Source organism: Enhydra lutris, unplaced genomic scaffold (assembly GCF_002288905.1).
Source record: "Enhydra lutris kenyoni isolate GAN:26980312 unplaced genomic scaffold, ASM228890v2 scaffoldscaffold2, whole genome shotgun sequence".
In the NCBI taxonomy this organism is placed as follows: domain Eukaryota; kingdom Metazoa; phylum Chordata; class Mammalia; order Carnivora; family Mustelidae; genus Enhydra; species Enhydra lutris.
In genome coordinates this window covers 22977981-23005021 of record NW_019154086.1, presented here as the reverse complement: position 1 = coordinate 23005021, position 27041 = coordinate 22977981, and the positions used below count along the sequence as shown (strand labels likewise).

At 34.9% G+C, this 27041-nt stretch overlaps 1 protein-coding gene across 2 annotated transcripts in view; it reads right to left on the bottom strand.

The window, feature by feature from the left end:
* LOC111150874 (zinc finger B-box domain containing) overlaps positions 1–27041 on the bottom strand; it is a 106377-nt gene that overhangs the window by 40064 nt on the left and 39272 nt on the right. For both annotated transcript variants that reach the window (XM_022508540.1, XM_022508549.1), the window contains exons 7-9: positions 11864–12019; positions 6778–6952; positions 2216–2336 (exon numbers count right to left, since the gene is read on the bottom strand). In XM_022508540.1, the coding sequence (XP_022364248.1) occupies positions 2216–2336; positions 6778–6952; positions 11864–12019 (452 nt within the window). The remainder of the gene's footprint in view (positions 1–2215; positions 2337–6777; positions 6953–11863; positions 12020–27041) is intronic.

The following is a 27041-nucleotide window of genomic DNA, read 5'->3' as shown; positions in this document are numbered from 1 at the left end:
GTGATGGGTTCATGAGGATAGAGCTCTCATGAATGAGATTAAAGCCCTTATAAAAGAGACCTGAGAGTGCTCCCTTGCCCTTTCTGTCACAGGAGGATACAGTGAGAAGGCGGCCATCTGTGAATCAAGAAGCTGGCTCTCTCCAGACACCGAATCTGCTGGCACCTTTTTCCTGGACTTTCCATCATTAAAAACTGAAATGTGAATGTTTGTGTTCATAGGCTACCTGTTACTCTGTGTAACAACCCAAGACATTATTTACAAAGTGAAAAGAGTGAGTATGCAGTGGAGGAACTCGGTGAGCACCACATTAACCACGGGCTCAAAGTTAACATGCTGGTAGTAAAATACACTGACAGTATGATTCTGTGATACCACACACTAAGAAGGGCATATCCTCTCTGTGTTAACCTTCCTCAAAATGCACAACCTCAATCTAATTATGAAAAAAAAAAAAAAACAGACATATCCAAATTGAGTATATCCTATGAAACACCTGGCAAATACTCTTGGAAAATATCAGGGTCTGGAAAAACAAGGAAAGACTAAGGAAGTGTAATGGATAAGGAGCTATGATTAAGAAAGAAAAAAAAAAAGGCAATGTGGATCCTGCATTGGATACAGGAATAAGAGGAATAAGGATGACGATGGAAAAACTGGTGAAATCCAAATAAAGTCTGTAGTTTGATTAATAATATTGTATCAAAGTTAATTTCTTGGTTTTGATACATGCACTATGGTTATCTAAGATGTTGCCATTATGGAAAGCTGAAGGAATGATATGTGGGAAATCTTAATACTGCTTTACAACTCCTTGGTATGCCTTATTTCAAAATTAAAAAAAAAAAAAATTTAAATATGTCACATGAAAAACAGTTAAAGGGACATGGAAGTAGATAGTAACCTGTCATCAAACAGAAGCTTCAAGGAAGATATGAGGGTTGATTTCAAAAATCCAAAGGAATGCCATGGAAAGGAAGAATTCAATTTGCTCTATACTGGCTTAACTGGTAAAGTTGAGACCATGTTTCGAAACCAGTCAGACACAAATTACAGCTCACTAGGAGATCCTACAGCAGGCAGAAAGTTCCAACGATGGAATGTGCTTTCTCAGGGGAGAGTTTTATATGATTGATGGTGAAGCAAGAGCTTGATGACCGTTCCTCAGGTACCTTCAACATATTGGCACTCCAACGCATTGGTCCTCAAAATGCAGTTCAGAGACCAGAATTACCCACACTAGTACCAGCTGGGAGCTGTTAGAAATTCAGAAATGCAGAGCGTCAGGTCCCACCCAGACCTACTGAAGAAGAATCTGTATTTTACCAGTCTGCCCGTGATTCACAGGCACAATAAAGTGTGAGCAGCCCTGCTATAGGAAAAAGTGAGACTTTAAAGGTACCTCCCAATATGGATCTTATTTGATCATAAAAATGTGAATGACTCTAGCATGTACTCAGTCATAATTCTGGTCTGAGATTTAACAATTTAACTGTTGAACAATTGATGAAATGGCACATCTAATGACATAGTCTTTGAATAAAATAACTGAATACTATTAATAAAGCTATAATATTAAAGGCCTAATTAACTTAAAAGTAGATTCTAAAAAGTAGAGCCTCAAAAGTTTATGCTAATGTAAAAAAATGAGAGTAATACCTTTTCAAAATAATCATTCATTACACATTATTTTTGCTATCATTTTTAAATTCTATACCATATTTGTACCTTTTTTTCACATACATATTTGCATTTCTCCTAGCAAACTCTAAATTAATGGTGCATAACATACATAAATAAAATTTAAATTCTTATTAGAATAGAAGAAGCTTCACAGGGATTTAATATTGTTTTAAAATTATTTACGCAGGGACGCCTGGGTGGCTCAGTTGGTTGAGCAGCTGCCTTCGGCCCAGGTCATGATCCCAGCGTCCTGGGATCAAGTCCCACATCAGACTCCTTGCTTGGCAGGGAGCCTGCTTCTCCCTCTGCCTCTGCCTGCCATTCTGTCTGCCTGTGCTCGCTCTCTCTCCCTCTCTCGCTCTGACAAATAAATAAAATCTTAAAAAAAAAAAAAATTAAAAAAAAAATTTAAAATTATTTACGCAAATGTGAAGCACACATATATAATTGCTACAAAAAAGCATGTCACACAAGCCAGGAACATAAATAGCATTTATGTTTCTTATTAATAATACAAAGCTTCAGAAAATACCTCCTGTGTTTTTTAAGCCATAACTTTTCCATATAGGATAGACTGTCTTCTTTAAATTCAATATTGAGTGGTTCTCTCCAAATTTTCAGATTAGTTTGTACTTCACATTCTTCCAATGAGTCTATAAAAATAAATATAATGTACAAAATTAATGTAAACTAATCTATAAATTAAATCTCTCAAGATAAAAAACTCACCATTTTTGAAGCAAATATGCTTGTAGTCAATAGTTCTAGGCTTAATTAATGCAAAATGTTAACTATTAGTGATTTATTAAATGACTGTATAGACAGTTTTCTTCAATAATCCCTTGAAATGAAAGAATCTTATGATTCATAAGGTTTTTAAAAGGAACCAATTCTCTTCAATGATAAATATGAACAGATTCATTATATATTCTATAAATGCAAAGACACATAAAGGTATGTATCATAGCCACTGACAATAATATTTACACATTATGGGAAACAGAAAATAAATAACTCAGAATGGCACTTGGAGGAGACAACTGTCTTCATGAATTTATATCTACACGGCAATTCACTTCCAGATGCTTAAGATGTTTCTGAAGTACTACTAAATTAAAACCACTATTCAGAGATATTTAAAACTGATGGAGATTTCTGGGAAAGAAAGCAGTGTAAATCCAGGATTACCAGTCTCTCCACCTTCTTGGATACCATCCCTCTCTCCAAACTGACCATAAGAGGAGAAGAAAAACTTCTGAAGGAGAAGAAAGGGAAGTAGTAAGGAAGAGAAAAATTAGTTTCGAAGACTGAAACTAAAGAATTGTTCCAAATTCATACCCCACAGCCTTTAAAGATTAGCTTCCAGAACAGCCAAATGCCAGCAATAGAAAGAACCAAAAGAATTCAAGCCACACTACCCATATTCTTCCCCTAAAAGTGGAGCTTTGTCAAAGAAAGTAATTGGAGGAAGTTCTGAGAAACACTCCAGAATGCACTAACCTGTGAGCAAAAGGAGATCCCTCCACTACGGGTCCTCCTTTCCAGTGCCAAACAAAATATGTCTTGATAGGAAATCTGAAACTAAAAATGAGGACTCACTTTTTTCTCTGACTAGGCATAAAGAGGAGCCACTTATCTGAGAGATAACTCCCAGATCTATCAGCTGATGAGGAGGAAGGGGATAAAGCATCTGGCCTGTGATTCACTCTTCTCCCATTACCAAAGGTACATCCCCTGGAAATAAAGTCAGTGGGTAACCTGAGTTAATTTGCTTGTGAATATGTTAATAACTGAACCTACTGGCAAATAGATTAGTGATATTAATGGAAGCACACTCTTACCTGTTTAATGCATTTAACAGGATAGCCCTTGTTTAGAATTGCTTACAGAAAACAATTCTAGGACACATGGTTCTATGAAACATGTCTCTCTGAAAAGTGCCACATAAGCTACATAACTTGGGTTTTAGTTTGATGGCATTTTTTCATGTGTCTCTGGCTACCTTTTGTGAGAGAATTTGTGTGAGATGCCCCAGTATTCATACTGATGGGATGGTGGGTGTTTTTCTCAATAGACAGTGCCAAAGTCTTAAGGTAAACATATGTTTTGATGTGTTGGAGTAGGTGTTGGAGGAACAGTCAGACAGCCAGTGTAGCTGAAACAGAACAAGCCTAGTAACAGGATCACAGAGATAACAGACTTGAGATTACATTGAAACTTCTAGGCCATTTTAAGTACGTGCCTTTCACACTGAAGGAGATAAGACTTTGGAGTTCACTTAAAATGAAATGAAGTTAGAAATCAGTAACAGAAGGGAACCGAGGTGGCTCAGCTGGTTAAGCATCTGCCTTCAGCTCAGGTCATGATTCCAGGGTCCTGGGAACTAGCCCCACAAGTCATGCTCCCTCCTCAGTGGGGAGTCTTCTTCTCCCTCTACCTCTCCCTTTGCCCCTCCCCTGGCTCATACTCTCTGTCAAATACAAAATAAATATATTTTTTTAAAGTCAATAACAAATAACTAGAAAACTTGAAAATTCAAAGCATGTTACTAAGTTAAATGGCCAAGAAGCATATAAAAAGTATCACTTGTAATGAGTTACACAAAGTAAATATGCCATTTCATCTCTATCAGAGCAGCAAAAATTTAAAAATCTGACAAAACATTGGTGATAATGGGAGGTAACCAAACTGCTTATCTACTGGTGGGAGTATAAACTGATACAAATACTTTGGTAAATAATTCAGTTTTATCTAGTATAGTCAAAGACATATGCAGCCTATGACCCAATTATTCCACTTCTAGGAAAAGACATCCTAGAAACGTGTGCATGTGTACCAGGAGACCTATACAAAGATATTCAGACCGGCATTGTTTATAATGGCAAAATAGGAATCAACCCCCAAACCCATCAACATTTAAACAGGTAAATGGTGGTAACTTCCTATAACAGAAGAATATTAAGCAGTAAAAATGAATAAAATACAACTATGCACATCTTCGTGGGTAAAGTTCAGTAAATAATAGTGAGTGAAACAGGCTGCAAAAGAATATATACACTAGCTTTCCACTTACGTAATATTCAAATACATGCAAATTTAACATATTATTTAGAGATACACAAAATACAGTAAACTACAAGGAAATTTTTCTTTAAATGAAAAATACAGAATCTAAGTTAGTGACAATCTCTTAGAGAAGAGGAAAGAAGAGAGAGAACAGGTGCTTACTGCTTTGTTTTTCTCCAGAATCTACACAAATTTTGTAAATGTTCTTTTCTATATACTTAATATGTCAGGAAAAGAAAAATATTGACAAACATATACATATGGTATACACACAGTCATATATACAATACTCCGGGGCAAGAAAAATCACATATCATATCAACAGAAGTCCTCATCTTAATGATTTCTCTTCAGCAATCACTGACGCAGTATTTCTACATTTAAAAATTTATTTTAAAGTAATCGTACCAGTACACAAAGAGCTAAGATGGTCATTATAACTTATTTTTACCATAGTGAGCATTAGAAACAAAATATCCATCAATAAAATCCTGATTAAGTAAATCTTGGCATACAGAGTATTATGCAACAGTTACAAATGATGACATATAACTGTATTTATATGTAACATTGTCGATGATAGAATCTAAGCAAAAAAGTTGCAAATAGCATTAATAGTGTCACCCCATTTATACTTGTGTGTGATGGTGCAACTGTGTCTATTGAAAAACATACCAACATGTTAACATTGATTAGATGGTTGAATTAGGTTATTCTCATTTTCTTTTTGGTTAACTTTTTGTAATAATAAAATCATGCAAAATAATCATTATGTTATTCTTATAATATAGTTATCACCACTATGAAAAACAAAGTTTTTTCTTCTCTGATCTTATCTGATTTATCATATCTGTCCCTTTATTATTTTAAGTCTTTCAAAGTAGACAATCAAAAGATATTTGTATAGAAGACTTTTCCCTTTCAGAGCTAAAAAGTAAAAAATACATCAAAACTTGAAAGTTCAAATAAAAAAACATAAAATAACACAATCAATGAGAATTATATTAAGATATATGCTACAAAGAGAGTATACAAATAAAATCTTGGAAGTATTAATGAAACTGATGCAGCATGAACAAGGGTAGGGAAATATTTCAAAGAGAAAATTATTTAGAAAAAATTCCAGTTCTAATTGGAAAATGGTATGTGATACCTTGATGTCAGGAATTATAAAAAATGTTTAAAAATGAATAAAAATATAAAAAATGAGTAATCAGGAGAATTCCTGCACAGGAAAAAAATGAAGTAAAAATAATAAATTGGATCCTGTCAATAAAGATACATGATTGAAATTTATTGTCTCACATTTTATTTTCAGTGAAAAGCAACTGGAAGTCTCTATAAGATTCTGAGAAATAAAATTAATTAATCAAACAGTTTGAGAAGTATGATATCTCTCAAAAGATTCTGGAAAACATTTATCCTACCCCCTTAACCCCCCATGTTGCATCTCCTCTCCCTCATATCATAAAACAGAAACAGTATGTGCCTCAGTCACCCAATCTTCAATGTCTAGAATATGGGTGCAAAATCATCAAGGAAAAATATAAACAAAAAATATTCCTTTGGACAGGAGGGGAAAAAAAGATAAATCAATTCTCCCCCTTAAGTTCACCGCGGTCCTTGAACTATATTTTTTCAAGACACATACAAAAAATTCTTTACTTCTCTATCTCACAGATCCTCTTGTTTTATATTTAACTACAGTTCAATAAAGGAACAGTTGTCCTGACAAAAACATTCTGCCAGGAGTGGGGGAGCTGAAAGCATCCAATTCTGCATTCATTTGGCAGTCTGAATTTACATAGGAAACAAACACAAATCTCCCCAGTGCTCAAGTCAGGGTTCTATAAATATTAAACCACTTACCCTTGGTTGTACAGTGAATGCTCCTTTGAGGAGTTATATTAAACTGTTATCCTAATGCTAACAGTTTTTAAACACTGCATTTATATTCACAGAGAATGGAGATAAATAAGATAAATCCAACTTTATTTTATAACATTCATTTGATAAAAGTAGCTGTACCTGCTTTTGCTGCAGGTGAGTTCTGTTTCTCGTTGTCATCTTGATGTCCAGTTCTCCACTGATTTAAAGTTTCCGGAAAGGACTGGGCAGAAGCTTCTTCATCAGATGACCCTTCACAGAGGAGCCTATCTTTTGGATGTGAACATTCTGCTCTTTTTGTGGTTGGAACTTCTACCTAAACCAATTAAAAGTGCATCTAAGTGTGCTTTTTTAAAATTTCCCTATCTTAAAATATAGGTAGCATTAATTATTAGGCATTTTGAATCATACACTGCTTTTTAACTTTAAAATGGAATTTTTTAAGTTGTACTTACACATATGCTTTACTGATTTCTTTAAAACAGTATGGACAATTAGAAATGGTCCCTTCAAAAATTATTAAAACTAGAGCCTGCATGACTGAGGATTTATCATCATGTTATTCACCAGTGTTCCCCATGGGGAGTGGCAATAGCCATGAACCTAATCCCCCTACTTCAATCTGCTACCAGCAAACTTCCCATGGCAGAGAGAGCAGATTTTTTTTTTTAATATGTGAATCTGATCATGTCATTCCTATATTCAAAACCTTCCAATGATTCTTTGAAACCCCCAGTTCCTAATAGGACCTACAAGGCTCTGCAGACCATGTACTTCCCTGCCTTTTTACTATACTTCCTTCAATTCCCCTCTTCATTCATCAAGAATGTTTACATTCTTAGTGCTGAGCCCATTAAACACATTCTCACTCAAGGGCCCTGCACTAGCCACATCCAATACCTGGAGTGACCCTCCCTCCATATTTTCACATAGCCATTCCACTCATTACAGTTGGTCTGTGTTCAAATGATGACCCTACAAATATAGCTCCTTTACCCCCACCTTCCATTCCCTTACCTGCTCTCTTTTTCTCTGAAAAACATCTCTGTGTGAATTTAGTCTACATGTTTGTTTGTTTATTGCCTATCTCTCCCCATTAGAATGTAATGAGATCAGGGATTTTTTCTTTTTCTCAGTGCCAAGAGCAGTGCCTGGCACAAAGTAGGTGCTCATTAAAAGTTAGTTGAAAGAATGAACAAATTAATTAATACATATGAAGCATCACATGCTTCTTGGCATAATGATAAGAGGAAAGGATGAATTCAGCACAAAATATAGACTCACTGTGAATGCACAGAAGAAAATAAAGGTAGGATTTGGTAGTTACACACAGGATCAGAGAAAACGGCCAAATTAGGAAAATAAGGCAAAATAAAGTCCACACCAATGCTGAATTAGCATTGTGGATTTACCTACACTGATCAAATTGCTAAATCTCCATTGTGTACATTCTAGATACAAAAGTGAGTTCTCTATGTTCACCCCTTGATTACAAAATAAACAGGCAGACTGTTAGAGTATAATTGAGAAAAGAGCATTAAATATGTGTCCAAATTTTTGAATATAAACAAAAGGCATTTGGGAATCTTAAGTCACTGTGCCAGCTGCTGGCCACAGAAACATGGGTTTAAAAGTCCACAACAGAAACAAGTGCAAGAAACAGGTTATTTAACTCAGATAAGCAAGAGTTGTATGGGTAAAAAGTGGTAGGGACAGTATTCCAGAGAGAGGGGACGGTATATATGCCAAAACATGGAGTCAAACAGCACAGTGGCATGGAGCCATTAGTAGTTTACACTGAAGTAGTAAAAAGTAGGATAAGAGAAAATATAATCTGTGTCCAATCATGAAGGATCCTGCCTGCATACAGAGGAAGTTAAACTTACACATAATGGAAAGTCAAAGTCACTGTAGACTTCTACACAGTAGTTTGGGAGAAAGAGAAATTAAGGAATAGTGAGTTTGGATGCAAAGAAACCAAACCAGTTAAAATATTACAGCTAATTGGTAATATCTATCAACATTACAAACACATGACATGTATATATACACAAACATGTATATATATATGTATATATATATATACATATATATACATGCACAAAGTATATTGCATATATATATGCAAAAATATTTTTCAAAATCACTCTTTATATTCTACTTTGAATTGGCAAAAGATCAAAATAATGTAAATGCTAGTCAGTGGAAATTTTAAAATTTAAACTTACATTTTAAAGTCATTTTTATCTAATAAATAGGGTGTTTTATAACCACCATAGAATGAGAAGGCTATAGAATGTACTTATGTGAATATCAAAACATTTTATAAAAAGCATATTTGCAGAGCAGCATATTATTAGTTGTGAAAAGAAATACATACATACAAAATGGGAATTACTATTGGCTTCTAGAAAGGGAGAGAATGAAATCCAGGTTCCATGTAGTGAACATTTTGTACTTCAAGAAAAAGCTAATTTCCATATTTGGAAGATCAGTAAGGACAGAAGGGCCCAAGTATTCAAGTGAGTTTTTAGACAGTAGACTGCATGAGACATGGTAGCCAATTGGATGTGCAGAGGAAGAAGAGAAAGGACTACAGAAAATGATGGTTCTTGGCTCACCTGAAAAGCAAGAAGATAGGCTGTCATCAACAGTGACACCTATAGGTTTTGGAGGAGAGGTAAATTTGGTTTGAAAGTACTGAGTTTTAGGGTCACCTGCGTGGCTCTGTTGGTAAGTGGCCAACTCTTGATTTTGGCTCAGGTCATGATCTCAGGGTCATGGAATCAAACCCTATGTTGGGCTCTACACTGGGTATGGAGTCTGCTTAAGATTTTCTCTCTCCCTCTCCCTTTGTCCTTACCCCCTCCACTCACACTCTCTATCTCTAAAAAAAGGAGGAAGAAAGAAATGGAGGGACAGAGGGAGGGACGGAGGGAGGGAGGGAGGGGGGATGGAGGGAGGGTTGAAGGGAGGGAAAAAAGAAAGAAAAGAAGTGCCAAGTTTGTGGGAGGTATTTATAGGTATCCAGTAAACAGTGTGACTGCACATATGTATGTATGCTGCACTAATGAAGAAGCACTGGAAACTCAGTGCTTAATACAAAATGGTTTAAGTATGCAGGGATTACAGCAGGTGTCCAGAGCAGCTCCTTTCCAACCAATGAGTCAGAGATATAAGAATTCCGCTTTTTATAGCTATGTTTTTTGGAATACTTGGCTTCCTCACAGCAATGGCAGGATAGGAAAAATCAGAGGACTAGACATCGGCTTTCAAATGTTTGAGCCCAGAACTCTCTCATATGCCACTTCCAACTCAAAACCTAACATGATTCTACCCAATTCTGAAGGGAATAGGAAATTTGAAAGAGCATATGGAATTCAGTGGATAATATTCATTATCCTTCTAAGCCACATGGTATCCTTGCAAGATGTGGTTTAATATCCCCACTTTCTAGAAGAAAAGTCACATTTTAGCAAACTCACTCAGTGCTTCTGATATTTTATGTATTACAGCTAGAGAGCCACTGCTCTTTGGCACTGAGTACAGGTGCTCACTTAAGGGCTGATAGCAGTGATGTCCAACTGGAATACTTACACCACCATGACTGAGCAGTTGTTAAAATCACACCTGTGGACCCACCCAAAGAGAGGCAGAATTTGATCATGTGTGTGTTCCTTTAATGGTTTTCCAGTTGGTTCTGATGTGCACTCCTGGATGAAACCACTGAATTAGTAGTTTTTAAGTTAGGAGGAGAAGTAGAGAGGGTCTATCTAGCATATACAGTCACCTATGGGGACAAGAGGCAGCATTATTGTAGGGATTAAAAGCACAGGCAAAGGCATAAGCTTTCTAGTAGGGCTAGTTACTAAGTTCCTCTCTGCCTTTGTCATCTGTTAAATAGAGTAATAAAAAATGCAAAACTTATATGGTTGTTGTGATTATTGGATAAGATAAGGCAATGAAAGGATTAAGCACAATGCCTAGTGTTAGGTGTTTAACAAATGTTAGCTGTTGATCTATCACTATTTTTAACAATTAGGTAAATTACATAAAATGGCATGCAGGAAGGAGAAACCCTTAATGCCACAGCCTCTGTGTAGCGGCTAAAAGCAAATAATTTGGAGTCATAAAGTCTAGGTTTAAATCTAAGTTTCGTTTATACCTTGGGCAATTTATAAAAACTGATCTTTGTCACTAATTTTCTCATCTGGAAAAAGTAGGGAAAAATTAAGAGAGGACAGAAAGAGATAATACTTGTAAAATATGTAGGACCATGTCTGGCACAGAGTCCATTTTCAACGCATCACTATTATGATAACAAGGCCATAACTCATTCAGGGATTCTTCACAATCACCATTGACAGCTCTATTAGAAAGTGAAATCCATGTAAAAACACTGACATTCCTGGACAATTCAAGCACAGTTTCTTTGCTGGAAAGAGGTCCTATACGCATAAAGCATGTTTTCTTCTTTGTTCCATGAGCATGGGTTAAGAACTCAAGAGACTGAAGTTCAAGCTTGACCCTGTCACCAAGTAAGAAGTTGTGTGACTGGCCATGTTTGTTACTATTTCTGAACTGTAGTGGAAAGGTGAGTGGCATCTAAAAGGATGAGGATTATAACATAGATCAAAATTCAAGGAAGTTTGTTTCTTGCTAAAGAATCATTACATGTCCATTACAAAATATAGACATGAACTGATGAAAGCTTATCTAGAACATCATGGGATCAGTAGTCAATCTGAATAATGACCAGAATTTAGTGTAAGTCCAATTTTAAATAATTGTAAAATTGCCCATCACCTAAAAAAAAAAAAAAAAAAAAAAAAACAAAAACAAAAACAAAACAAAACAAACTTGGCAAGGTTTTGTATTTTTAGCCTCTCTGAAATCCTAACTAAAATAAAATTGTTATATTTCATTGTGTTATTTTTTTTCATGTTTCTCTCAAATACTCATTCATTTCCTTAAATGGCCCCAATGACTAGAAAGCAACATGTCAAACAATCATTCATAAAAAAAAACAGTCTTCAGTGGAATCAAAGAAGTCTCCTTAAAGAAAGGATTTTTACAGTCAAGATGTTTTTGAGTCTTAAAAAAATTCAAATATTAAACAACGTGATGGAATAATCCACAAAACTGTATGCCTCTAGTTAAGTCTACGAATGACAGTCTCCATGATCATGTATGACAGAAAATGTCTACTCTATTTTCTTTAGCTTACCCCAGAGTGGATCCCCTGTAGAAGAGATTTGGGCTTGTTCTCACTTTTATTAATCTCTTCTGGAGAATGATTATTCCCTTTGGGTTCATCTGGATTAACTTCCTTGATAAACCGATGGGCAGCATCCAATACAGTGGATAATATTTGAGATTTTGCCTGTTAAAAAAGAAACGAAATAGGACTAAAAAGACTAATACGTCAGTCTAAGTAAATTAGATACATTAAATTGCATTTTTTATTATTCTATGATTACTAAAATCTAACACATTTTATTTAATATTTCAAAATACAAATTGACATTTATATCAACCAATATAATAGTGACGGCTGCCATCTACTAAGGAGCTAGTTTGGTCTCATACTATCCCAAGTATCTTAAAAACATATCATTTAATCTTCAAGTCAACTCTAAAACATTACTATTTTTGTCTCTGTTTTAAGAATAAAGAAATGAAAGCTCCTATAGTTTAAATAACTTAGGCCTGGTCACATGGTGAGTGGGTGGCAGAGCTGGGAAATGACCCCAGGTGTGTTTAATTCTGACTCACAGCCTTTCTACTATGTCAACCCCAAATAGATAGATGTGTTATTTTTGTACAACATAGCTAAAGAACTAAATATAGCTAATCTAGTAGGAGCCTGAATAAGCAGTAATGAGTATCCCTTGGTGATAAAACATCTTTGGAAAGTATTAACTATTCAAAAGTGCACATCAGGAAGTGCCTCTACCTGAAGGTTCCTAGTAAACTCCAAGTTGTTCCTCATTTAGTATCTTTGCCCATGAGTTTCACTAACCAGAAAGGATTTCCCTCCTCTACCATCTTCTTTGCCTGGCAGACACCTACTTCTCCCTCTAGATTCATCCCAAATGACTCCCACAGGTCTAGGAACCTTTCTTTGTCCTCCTCACTCTAGCTGTGTGAGGTGCCCATCCTCTGTACCTTCTTCAGACCCAAAGTAGATCTCTAGTAACCCATACAATATTGACTGTACATTCCCTTTTGGTGTCTATCTATTCCATCATACCATATAAGTTCAAAGAAGGAAAAAATCTTGTCTTCTTAAATCTTTCAGGCACCACAGTGCCTGGCATATAACATATGGTAAAAATAAGGGGAGGGGGAAAGAAGAACTGCAGAATTAAAATAAATGACTGAGAAAAAGACTTCAAAAACCTCTCCCCATGCCTTCAGTGTAGCTAAAAAGGAATGGGCAACTCCTAGAAAGTCCCTGTTCTCTGAGAGGTCTCCTATCAGCAACTACTCTGATCTGCCCTAGGATTCTGCAGATTCTGGGTTGCATGTGACCTTGAACCAAGCAAACTACAGGGTGAAACTCTGAAAACCTGGTATTAGAAAGACAAACAATAGGTCGTACTCCTTTAGCAAATGTCCTCAAGACAGAGAGTAACTTCAGCAGGGATTAGAAATAATTATTTGTACTTTCTCATGGAAATATTCCTATTTTTACATTTTTATCTAGTTACCTATTTAAATGACTAAGATTATACTGAATCTTTCCTGTTATGACCTTTTACAGATCTGTTAAGATTCACTGCAAACTCATTCTAGAATAAACCAATGAAGATCAAATTATTTAGTGTTATTTCATGCTGAATTAATGGATTATCTATGAAAAATGACTAATGTGATATATGCATATTTATATATACATATTTTATGCAGAGATATCAGTGATATTTGATCTAAATTTTCCCAGTGATCATCAAAAAGCCTATACAGACTTATATAATCATTTTTAAAAGAAATTCAAGCCAATGGTAATGCTTTACCAAAACAAGTATTTTTAAAACAGAGTAATCCAATATAAGCCTGATTTTAAATTTCCTAGAGTAGAGATCTATTGATTTCAAAGGTGATTAGAAGGTCTACTTGTCATTTTACACATTCTTAAAAGTAGTAAAAACAACTATTAATTTTACAGGGATTTTCTTTCTTAGAACATCTTATATTTAAATATTACTTTTCTTAAAAATGTTTTTAATTTAAAAAATAAATACTACTTTTTTCAGTTGTAAGTGTATATACATTTTTCTTACTCTTAAAATAAGCATGCAGGGGAAGAGACAGATACTATGATCCCCATTACATAGACAAGGAAATTCAAGCTCATAAAGCTTATGTCAAAGCCAAATGAATACAAAATATTGCAGCTTGAGTTAGAACCAAGATCTTCCTTCTTTCAGCCTAATTTCTTTACCCTACTGAATTACACTAATACAGATAATGTGTTTTACTTTTTTTATTTCCTAAGACTTAAAATATATTAGATTTTATCTCCATAGATATGAACATTTTTCCTTCCTTTACAAAAAAATTGTAATTATGTATATAATTGCTGATGTGGGAATTACATTGTTTAGTTTTTGTTTCTAACTTATTCTTATTTTCATGTTTGACTAAGCACTAGAAAATTGAAGGGAGAAACAGATTCTTCTTTTACTTGTCTCATCTACTATCTGCAATGTCAGGTTGGGGAGGCATATGAACTTTGCAAAAACAAAACTTCCAAAAAACAAAATTAGACGTATCCTATAAGAGTAGAATTATAGAACACACTTAAAATATCTATCTCTTAATTAAGAGGTATAAGATTTAACAAAATTATTAAGATTAGAAATTTACCATACTGCTATAACATACTATTTTACAATACTTTTAAGTTCCTAGGTATGTGAAAAATATATCATTTATGTGTTAATGATTTGCAATTTCCTGTTCTCCAAATCCAATCTTCCCCACTTATTCCAGAGAAGAATATATAATCTAGGTGGAGTTTATGATAGCTTAACAGAATGTGAGAGGTAGTAATGAATATTACTTCTACTGGCAAGGTGGTAAGAAACTACCCTTTTTCCTGTTCAACAAGCCAGCTAGATGGATGTATAGTTACCTTGGAAATAACATATCTAAGATGGTGGTGCTACACATTAAAGTCCCTAAATCAAGAGGGAGGGAGAGGTTTAAAATGAGATGTCTTAGGAACATCCATGTTGAGATTTAGGTAAGTAAAAATTAAACTTTTACTGTTTTAAGCTACTGAGATTTGGGGGTTCTTCTACTTCAGCAAGGATTCCACCAATATATAGCCTCATATTTGGAACTACTCCTAACTGGGTATTCTGTTTCACCGGGGAGGGGGGGATGTTTTAAATGTGTTTCCTATTAAAAACACACATGAACATATTACTTCTACGTCTTGCCAAAGTTTTCCTTTCTAATGGCTAGCTTTCCTGCTATAATTCTGTTTATCATTTTAGGCCCAGATCAAGTATTACCCAGTTCCAATGTATCTCAATGGCATTATAAAAAATAGTTCAGAAGGGCAAATTATTTAATTTCTCTGAAATGAGTTTTCTTCTTCAACTAACTGCAGCAAAACTTATGTATTTTCTAAGGGCCCTTATAGATCCTTGCTCACATCAGTACTAGAGCTTTGTTCCTCGGTGTGTCATCTATGTACCAGCAGCATCACCATCAACTGGAAACTTGCTAAAAATACAAAATCTCAGGTCCCGCTCAGAACCACTGCAACAGAATCTGTGCCTTACCATGTAATTTGAATGTTCACTAAGTTTAAGAATCATGCATTATACCATTCGGTTGAGTTACAATTGGTTGAATACATCTGTCTTCCCTTTCATGATTATGAATTCCTTGAGAGAGGGGACCATGTCTTATTCTAACTTATCCATGCTTTATATCACCTTCTTTTGCCTTTCCTCCCTGCAGCTTCATCCTTCACACTTTGCAACTAGAACATTGCTTGACACTGGTTAAGTACTTGAGAAATGTTGGTTGAATCAAATTTCACTGACTTACTGAGATAAAAATGACTAAATATTCTATTTGAACATTCCTCCCCTATACTGAAGCTATCTAAGTCAGTGTCAACACAGACAAAATCAAAGGCATTGTTAATAATAGCATAAAGGGGGAAATCACTTATCTTTCTAAGCCTATAAGATGAAGACATTATGTACCTTACAAAGCTGTTGTGAAAAGTATACATCCTGTATGAAAATCACCTACCAGAGTGATGACACAAAATAGTGCATCCAAATGATTGCTACCATTTTATCTAGATCACAATATAATACTTCCCTGTAAGTAAGAGAAATAGTTCAAATACCCCAAAAATAGAATTCTTATTCAATTCAATAGAGAAAGATAGAACACCTGACTATGGTATAATGAAGAGGTCAGCAAATAATTCTATCCCCATAAAACAAATGTTATACTGGATAAATTTTTTAAAACTATTTCAGGACTCTGGGGACGCCTGGGTGGCTCATTTGGTTGGACGACTGCCTTCGGCTCAGGTCATGATCCCGGAGTCCCGGGATCGAGTCCCACATCTGGCTCCCAGCTCCATGGGGAGTCTGCTTCTCCCTCTGACCTTCTCCTTGCTCATGCTTCCTCTCACTGTCTCTCTCTCAAATAAATAAATAAAATCTTTAAAAAAAAAAAAAAAACTATTTCAGGACTCTGAAATCAACCAAAAGCTAACAAAAAGTTGAGAAATATTTACTCAAGAAAAACTACTATGATATAACTCAGCAAAAATCTATGGCTGTTTCTTGTATCTCCCTTCCCAAGTTGGCCAATGTTACTAGGGAAAGACTGAACAAGGAGTGTGTTTGATTCCTGGCAGAGGGCAGAATCTTAAAATTATAGTGGCATTATGAGTGAACTAGCAAATTTGACTATAAACGAATGGGGAAAAACCCACAGCTCTGACAGCCCGAGGCTTTGGTCCCAATTAAGGTGAGCAGTGGACTACTCAAACATTTAATGGGATGATTCTGAAAATTTCTGAGAGAGTTATAGAGGAGCTATTTAAAAATGGAAATCATAAAAAAGAACCAAATGAAAATTCTTGATTATGACCTAGAGTATGAAATATTTTAAAAGGAAAAAAATTCAGTGTACTTAAAGTTAGAGATAAATTATCTAATTTGAAGAGTAAAAAGTAAAAGTTTAAAGAAAATGAAAACAGCCTTACAGACCTACAAGACCACATCAAGAATCCCACACACATTTAATGAGAGTATCAGAGAGAAATGAGAAGAAAAATATATATGAAAAAATGATGGTCCCAAACTTAAAAATTATTACTTTAAAAATCCAAGAAGCTCAACAAGCCCCAAGAAAGATAAATATAAGAGATCCATACCAAGACAACTCATAACCAAACTACTAAAAGTCAAAGATAAACAGAAAATCTTGAAATAGATGAGAAAAATTACTCATCACATATAAGAACACATAAATATGAATAACAAATTGATTTTGTATCTGGGAAAAAAAAATGGAGATCAAAAGCCATAGAATAACACAAAGTGCTAAAAGGAAAAACTGCCAAAAATAATTCTATATTAGGATAACTGTCCTTCAAAAACGAAAGCAAACATAAAGATTACTCTCAAATAGACTAATTAAGAGATAATTCATTACTAGCAGATCCACCCTAACAAGAAACACTAAAAGAAAAGGTGGTAAAGATGAAAGGTATTAAGTCCATCAGAAGGGGGCGCCTGGGTGGCTCAGTCTGTTAAGCATCTGCCTCCCGTTTGGGTCCTGATTCCAGGATTGAGCCTCCCACCGGCTCCCTGACTGATAGGTAGCCTTGCTTCTCCCCTCTGCCTCTGCCTGTGGTCCCTCCTGCTTGTGTTCTCTGTCAAATAAATAAATAAAATCGTATAAATAAATTAATTAATTAAATTCTACCAAAAGAAAGATAGATCGCCAGAAACCCTAGACCTCACAACAGAATATGAATGTTTCTCAAGCTCATATGGAACATTCTTTAGCTAGACCATATGCTCCACATAAAAAAAGTATTAATAAATTTGTAGGGTTTGAAGTAGAAAACATGTTCTAGAAAATAGAACATAGAAAATATGTTCTCTGACCTCAACAACAAAAAAAAATTAGAAATCAGCAACAAATAATTTTGGAAAATCACAAGATATTTAGAAATTGAACAACTTGTTTCTAAATAACCTTCGGATAAAAAAACAAATCACAAGGTATGTTAGTAAATAATCTTGAATTGATTAGAAAGGAAGCATAACAGATCAAAATACATAAAATGCAGTTAAAGCAGTGGTTAGACTGAAATTTATAGTTTTAAATGGTTGCTTTGGAAAGGAAGAATATCTAAAACCAATAACCTAACCTGACCCTCACTCAAAAAAGTAGGGGGAAAAAAATCAATGAAAAAAAGTCCAAAAGCCGGTCAGAACCAGAAAATAAAGATCAGAATCAATGAAATAAAACAAAAATTTTAAAAAATCAATAAAACTAAAATCACATTTTTAAAAAGACTTGAAAATTTATAAACCTTTAGCTAAACTGCCCCAAAATGAGTAAAATACAAATTAACAAAACCAGTGATGAAAGAAAGAAGATCAATATAGACTTACAGATATTATAAGATTATAAAGGAATTGAAAAACTTGTGCCAGGTGGGGTGCTTGGGTGGCTCAGTGGGTTTAACCTCTGCCTTCAGCTCGGGTCATGATCTCAGGGTCCTGGGATCGAGCCCCCATCGGTTTCTCTGCTCAGCGGGGATCCTGCTTCCCCACCTCTCTCTGCCTGCCTCTCTGCCTACCTGTGATCTCTGTCAAATAAATAAATAAAATCTTAAAAAAAAAAAACTTATGCCAATAAATCAGACAACTTAGATTGAATGGATAAATTAAACAAAAAACACAAATCACCAAAACTTACTCATAACTAATAGAAAATTAGAATAGAACAATAAGGTAAAGAAACTGAACTAATAATTCAAAATCTTTCCATGAAAAAATCCCAGACTCAGATTGTTTCACTGGTAAAATCTACCCAATATTTAAGTAAGGAATTATACCAATCTAACACAAATACTTTCAGGAAAAAGAGAAAGAAATATTTCTAAATTCATTTTATGAGGCCAATACAACTCTAATACCAAGGTAGACAAGCACATTCCAGGAAAATAAAACTACAGACTAATATCCCACATGAACTTACATGCAAAATTCCTTCACAAAATATTAGCGAATCTGTTCCACCAATACATAAATTATGAGTCATGACCAAGTGAATTTATATCCAGTAACACCTCCTTAACTGGACATCTAAAAATCAAGTATTGTAGAAAAAAGCATATTAATAGAAGACCAAACAACATGAGCATTTCAATAAAAATAGGGAACAAGAAGCAAGAAATACAAAGAGACTTCCTCATGGTAAAAGCACCTATGAAAAACCTATAGCAAACATCACAACTATTGGTAAAAAAGAGTAAATGTTAAGCCCTTAATCAGGAACAACATCAGGATGTAAACACTTGCCACTTCAATGTAACATTTTACTGATGGCTCTAGTTAACACAAAACAAGAAAAAAAATTAAAACCATCTAGATTAAAAAGGAAGAAGTAAAACTATTTTTTACTTATAAAGGATATGATCCTGCATGTAGAAAATCCTAAGGTATCTCAAACAAACAAACAAACAAACAAAGCCAGCTACTATAATAAGTGAATTTACCAAGCTCACAAGACTCAAGATCAATACTCAAAATCAATTATATATATATATGCAATAAACAACCCAAAAATAAAATTAAGAAGTATCCACAGTAACATGAAAAAGAACAAAATACTTACAAAAACATTTAACAAAAAAGTATATGGATTTAACACTAAAAAGTATAAAACATTGATGAAAGAAATTATATAAGATCTAAATAAATGGAATAAGGGGCACCTGGGTGGCTCAGTGTGTAAGCCTCTGCCTTCAGCTCAGGTCATGATCTCAGTGTCCTGGGATCGAGCCCGGCATCGGGCTCTCTGCTCAGTGGGGACCTGCTTGCCCACCACCCCCCACCTGCCTCTCTGCCTACTTGTGATCTCTCTGTGTCAAATAAATAAATAAAATCTTTAAAAAAATTTTTTTAAATAAATAAATAAATAAATGGAACAAAATCATGTCAGAGACTGAAAGACTCAATATTGTTAAGAAGGCAATTTTCCCCCAAATCAATCCGTGTACTACACAAAATCTTTATCAAAATCCCATCAGGATATTGCTTTGTAACAATTGACAAGCTTTTATGTATTATGTATATGGAACAATGAGATGTTATCTCACACCCATTAGGTTGGCTATTATCAAAAAAACAAAGGATAACAAGTGTTGGTGAGCAGGGGGAGAAATTAGAACCCTTGTGCATTATTTTTTTTTTAAGACTTATTTATTTGAGAGACAGAGAACTAGAGAGAGTACAAGAAAGGTAAAGGGGAAAGGGAGAAACAGACTTGAGCAGGGAGCCCTATGTGGGACTCTATCCTGGAACTCTGGGATCATGACATGAGCTGAAGGCAGACACGTAACTGAGCCACCCAGGTGCATGACTCTTGTGTCCTATTAATGGGATTGTAAAATAGTTCAGCTGTAGTTAAAAAAAAAAAAAAAAAGGAATTCCTCAAAAAATTAAAAATGGACTTAACATGATATACCAATTCCCTTTCTACATACATATTCAAAATAATTGAAAGTGGGGTCTCAAAGAAGTATCTACATACTCATACTCATAGAAGAACTATTCACAATAGCCAAGAGGTAGAAGTAACCCAAGCATCCATCAATGTATGAATACACAAACAAAATGATCATAAACATGATCCATAAAAGAATCAATTGATAAATTAAGGCTTTGTAAAAACAAATGATCTGTGGATGCCATATGTTCTATAACAAAATTCCATCAGGTTTTGCATTTGTTTGGGGTTTCTATAGTAATTGACAATCTTATCCTAGAATTTACAGCCTTATTCTAAAATGTATATGGAAATGCAAAAAATCCAGAATTAGTATTTTTTTAAATTTCATTTTAAAAATCAAGATATCTAGATTAGGAGAAAATATTTGATAATCATATATCTGAAAAGGACCTACATCCAGAATGTATAAAGTACCCTTAAACCTCACTAATACAAACAAACACAAACCATGCGACTTTAAAAATGGCCAAAAAAATTAAATCAACATTTCCACAAAGACATACAGATGGCTAATAAGCAAATGAAAAGATGTTCAACATCATTAGTCATTAAAGAAATGCAATTAGAACTCCAACGAGATATCATCACGCATACAGAATAGCTATAATGCAAAACACATTTGACAATACTAAGTTTTGGCAAAGATATGGAGAAAAATGAAACCCTCATACATTGTTGGTGGGAAATGTAAAATGTTACAGATATATTAGGAAACAGTTTGGTATCTCCTTGAAAAGCTAACAAATATGTTATGAATGAACTCCTACAACAAACATGTGGAAGAATGTTCTCAATGTGGAAGAATGTTATGATAAGTGAAAGAAGTTAGACACAAAGGATCACATAGGAATGATTCCACTTATATGAAATTTCTAGAAATGATAAATCTATACCAACAGAAGCAGACCAGTAGCTGCCTAGAGCAACTAGAAGTAGGAGCAACGGTCGATTGCACAAATGTACCAGGAAGTTTTTTATTGTGATAGAAATATTCTAAAACTCAACTGCAAGATTGTTGCACAGGTTTGTAAATTTACCTTAAAAAAATCATTGAATTGTACACTTACAATGTGAATTTCAGAGTGTATAAATTAAAACTCAATAAAAAGAGTCTGGACTAAAAAATAAATCAATAGACAAGTAGCTTCCTGAATCACTGGGTGATTCACTGTAGTGGAGAATTGTATTAAGGTGAATACTTAGTTTCCAGTAATGTCCCATTCTATGTGATTTCTCCCTGATCCACAGCAGTGCTCCTCTGCACCAACCCCACCATGTGAGACACAATCACTTAACATATTTCTATCCTCTGGACCATGGCTCATTGGACAATAAGTAAGCATCTAGTCTTCATTGAATTCATGAGAACTTAGATTTGGAATCAAGAAAGCAATATATGTTCTCTCTGTCACTGATGTTCTATAATCTAATTCATAATTTATTCATTAAAAGAAAAGAATAAAGTAGATAGACAAAGAAAAAATAAAGTTGAAAGTGGAAGAAGAAGTCTGACATGTATCTCAATAGCTTTGCAATTTCCAGTTCTGGTTCTGAATATAACTCAGCTGCATCATCCTTAGCCCCATACAATGAGAGACATCAATGAGGCCTTTAGCAATTAAGAAACAAGTCTTGGCTCAATATTATCAAAGCCATCTATGAAAAACCCACCGCAAATATCTTTCTCAATGGAGAAAAACTGAAAGCTTTTCCGCTAAGGTCAGGAACACGGCAGGGATGTCCGTTATCACCACTGCTATTCAACATAGTATTAGAAGTCCTAGCCTCAGCAATCAGACAACAAAAGGAAATTAAAGGCATCCAAATCGGCAAAGAAGAAGTCAAACTATCACTCTTTGCAGATGATATGATACTATATGTGGAAAAACCCAAAAGACTGCACTCCAAAACTGCTAGAACTTGTACAGGAATTCAGTAAAGTGTCAAGATATAAAATCAATGCACAGAAATCAGTTGCATTTCTCTACACCAACAACAAGAAAGAAGAAAGAGAAATTAAGGAGTCCATCCCATTTACAATTGCACCCAAAACTATAAGATACCTAGGAATAAACCTAACCAAAGAGACTAAGAATCTATACACAGAAAACTATAAAGTACTCATGAAAGAAATTGAGGAAGACACAAAGAAATGGGAAAATGTTCCATGCTCCTGGATTGGAAGAATAAATATTGTGAAAATGTCTATGCTACCTAAAGCAATCTACACATTTAATGCAATTCCTATCAAAGTACCATCCATTTTTTTCAAAGAAATGGAACAAATAATCCTAAACTTTATATGGAACCAGAAAAGACCTCGAATAGCCAAAGCAATATTGAAAAAGAAAGCCAAAGTTGGTGGCATCACAATTCTGGACTTCAAGCTCTATTACAAAGCTGTCATCATCAAGACAGCATGGTACTGGCACAAAAACAGACACATAGATCAATGGAACAGAATAGAGAGCCCAGAAATAGACCCTCAACTCTATGGTCAACTAATCTTCGACAAAGCAGGAAAGAATGTCCAATGGAAAAAAGACAGCCTCTTCAATAAATGATGTTGGGAAAATTGGACAGCCACATGCAGAAAAATGAAATTGGATCATTTCCTTACACCACACACGAAAATAGACTCAAAATGGATGAAGGACCTCAATATGAGAAAGGAATCCATCAAAATCCTTGAGGAGAACACAGGCTGCAACCTCTTCGACCTCCGCTGCAGCAACTTCTTCCTAGGAACATCGCCAAAGGCAAGGGAAGCAAGGGCAAAAATGAACTATTGGGATTTTATCAAGATCAAAAGCTTTTGCACAGCAAAGGAAACAGTTAACAAAACCAAAAGACAACTGACAGAATGGGAGAAGATATTTGCAAAGGACATATCAGATAAAGGGCTAGTGTCCAAAATCTATAAAGAACTTATCCAATTCAACACCCAAAGAACAAATAATCCAATCAAGAAATGGGCAGAGGACATGAACAGACATTTCTGCAAAGAAGACATCCAGATGGCCAACAGACACATGAAAAAGTGCTCCACATCGCTCGGCATCAGGGAAATACAAATCAAAACCACAATGAGATATCATCTCACACCAGTCAGAATGGCTAAAATTAACAAGTCAGGAAATGACAGATGCTGGCGAGGATGCGGAGAAAGGGGAACCCTCCTACACTGTTGGTGGGAATGCAAGCTGGTGCAACCACTATGGAAAACAGCATGGAGGTTCCTCAAAAAGTTGAAAATAGAACTACCCTATGACCCAGCAATTGTACTGCTGGGTATTTACCCTAAAGATACAAACGTAGTGATCCGAAGGGGCACGTGCACCCGAATGTTTATAGCAGCAATGTCTACAATAGCCAAACTATGGAAAGAACCTAGATGTCCATCAACAGACGAATGGATAAAGAAGATGTGGTATATATACACAATGGAATACTATGCAGCCATCAAAAGAAATGAAATCTTGCCATTTGCGACGACGTGGATGGAACTAGAGGGTATCATGCTTAGCGAAATAAGTCAATCAGAGAAAGACAACTATCATATGATCTCCCTGATATGAGGGAGAGGAGATGCAACATGGGGGGTTAAGGGGGTAGGAGAAGAGTAAATTAAACAAGATGGGATTGGGAGGGAGACAAACCATAAGTGACTCTTAATCTCACAAAACAAACTGAGGGTTGATGGGGGGAGGGGGCTTGGGGGGGGTGTGGAATTATGGACATTGGGGAGGGTATGTGCTATGGTGAGTGCTGTGAAGTGTGTAAACCTGGCGATTCACAGACCTGTACCCCTGGGGATAAAAATATATTATATGTTTATTAAAAAAAAAAATTAAAAAAAAAATTAAAAAAAAAAAAAAAGAAACAAGTCTTGGTCCCAAACTACTGCAAAGAGACCTAATTAATATATGGATCAGTACTTCCTAACTGGAGCAAGGAAATTTCAAAGTGTGGGAAGGTGTTTTGGGTTTTCACACTCATTGTAGAGTATTACTGATATTTAATGGGTGATAACCAGGTTTAATGAGTATTCTGAAATCTGAGGAATGGTGTAGCTCAAGAAAAACATTCCTGCCCAAAATACTCAAGAGCATCCTCATCCAGAAACACTTAACATAGACCTAGCCTTCAATTAGCAATATTTTTTCTTAAAAATTACAGAAACCCAGTAAAAATAAGTCATAATACCACCATATTAAAAAGTAACAAATAGACATTCCTTCCAATTAATGAGTGGTATTTCACAGGGGTAACCACCTGCAGTCTTTTGTCTTTGCTTAGATGGACACACCTAGATTTGCAACACAAAATACATTATCTTTCACTTAATAATACACCAACTATCATCTTAAGTAGTAAGTAACCAATGAACAAGAATGTTAAGGTTGTTACAAAACAAAATAGTTAACTATGCATATTAAGTATCAAATACTGTACCTTATCTATTAAGGTATTATCAAAATTAAAAACTCAAAGATAATTATATTTCCATCTGCTAAATATGAAAATTTATACATAACAGTACTAATAGGTAGCAAGAGAAAATGGGGGGACCGAAAATGAATAAAATTACTTGTGCAACTTTTCTACATGTTAAAAATGTTTAAAAATCAAACCAAAACAGCCTTCAGGGCAATAGTAAATCATATATCTCACTGTGGGATAGAAGCTTAAACTAAAGCCAAAGAATGTGATTTACTGCCAGTATTTCCAGATTCCCCCCCCAATCCTTCACTATACTGTGTGATGGTAGGATTTCATCTGGTAACTGTTCTAAATTCTTACCTGAACTTTTTTCTCCCTAGAATGATATTATCTTTCAAATTACACTCTAGAATAATTCATCACTCTGACAATGTATCATTAATCAAAAGTAAAGAGAGTTGATATTTTATAGCACTTTGGAGTGGATGGCGCCTTGTAGAAGTTTAGGTCCAAGAGTAAAAGTTTTAGTTTAGTTAGAAAAACGATATGCTTTATGGTAGTGTCAGTGCTTCAAAACTCTAAGTACCATCATTATCCCAAACCCTGGCTATCCAGCAATAAATATTAATAATCCTGTTGACATAGCCATGCCTCTTAGGTGATCCAGAAGTTTCAGCTCAAAGAAGATCACACGTAATTTAAACCTATGTTATTTCCTAAATTTGGAAGAAAAAAAATGCTGAAATGTCTCTTTTCATGGTGTTAATTTCCATTGATTTTCCAGTTGCAAGATTTTAGAAGAGATTTATTGCAACCATAGGCTTTTAATAAAACCTGTTATTTCATTTGTATTGGTAGGCAAATAGATACAGATACACACATATAAATACAAGAAAAACTGTGTTAAGCAGAACTTAAGAACCATTATGAATTCATAGGTTGCACTGACTGTTGAATATAGGTAGAACTTGGATAGCTGTTAACTATAAAATTATTTCAGAAAGACCAAATTACACACCAAGGGGAATTTAAAAAATACATATGTTATATGCTATATTTCATATATATATTTATATATAAATTTTTTGGCCTGGATTTTGAGAAAACACTTTCCTCCAATATTGAAAATATTTTCCCACATAAAGCTTCTCTGGTTTCTTTGATGTGAATTACCTCAAATGCAAATGGTAAATAGGGGAATGATGTCAGTAGAACCGTGGAGTTTTATTAAGTTTCTCTTTTCCAACACATTACTGTTTTGAGACAATTGTGGGCAAGCTATTTCACCATTAAAACCCAAACTTTAGCAATATAGGAAGACCTTAAGTAAAAAGCTGAAAATCTGTATTAAATCTTCCCCTTTGTGCAGAACTATTTTAATGGTTTTAACAACCTTCCATTCCACTAAGTTATCTGGAAAAAATGTGAGTGTAGATAAAGAAGCTGATTTAAAACAATGGATTCATAAAGGAAGTAACAGTCTGATTCCAATTTTTCATTTTGATTAAAATGATCTGTTAGCAGTTAATTCTATCCAGGATCTACATCACAGAGAAGAAAGCACAAGTCCTCAAGGTGTGTATATTAATGGTATTGCAGGATTGTTAACTGTTTTTGTTAGGGCTCTGGTTACAAAGTGCCATAGGATTTGAGTGGCCTTCCCCTAATTTTTCCTGAAGTTATTAGGAGGGTTACTATTTTCCAGACTGGAAGTTTTTCAGAAATCATATATCATGTTACGGCAGAAACACATGTACACTAAAAAACTATATTTACAGTAAAATAAACCTTTTCATTAAAAATCATATACACTTTTGCTTAAGATTTATTATCCAGGGGTGCCTGGATGGCTCAGTGGGTTAAAGCCTCTGCCTTCAGTTTGGGTCATGATCCCAGTGTCCTGGGATTGAGCCCCATGTCAGGCTCTCTGCTCAGAAAGGGGGAGCCTGCTTCCCCTCTTCTCTCTGCCTGCCTCTCTGCCTACTTGTGATCTCTCTCTCTCTCTGTCAAATAATAAATAAAATCTTTAAGAAAAAAGATTTATTTATCTAAAGAAACTTCCACAGATTATTTTGCCAGCATATTTTCTCTTTATACATTGCATTGAACACATTCATGATGACAGTATAAGGATCCTGCTAACTACCATCAATAATTAACAA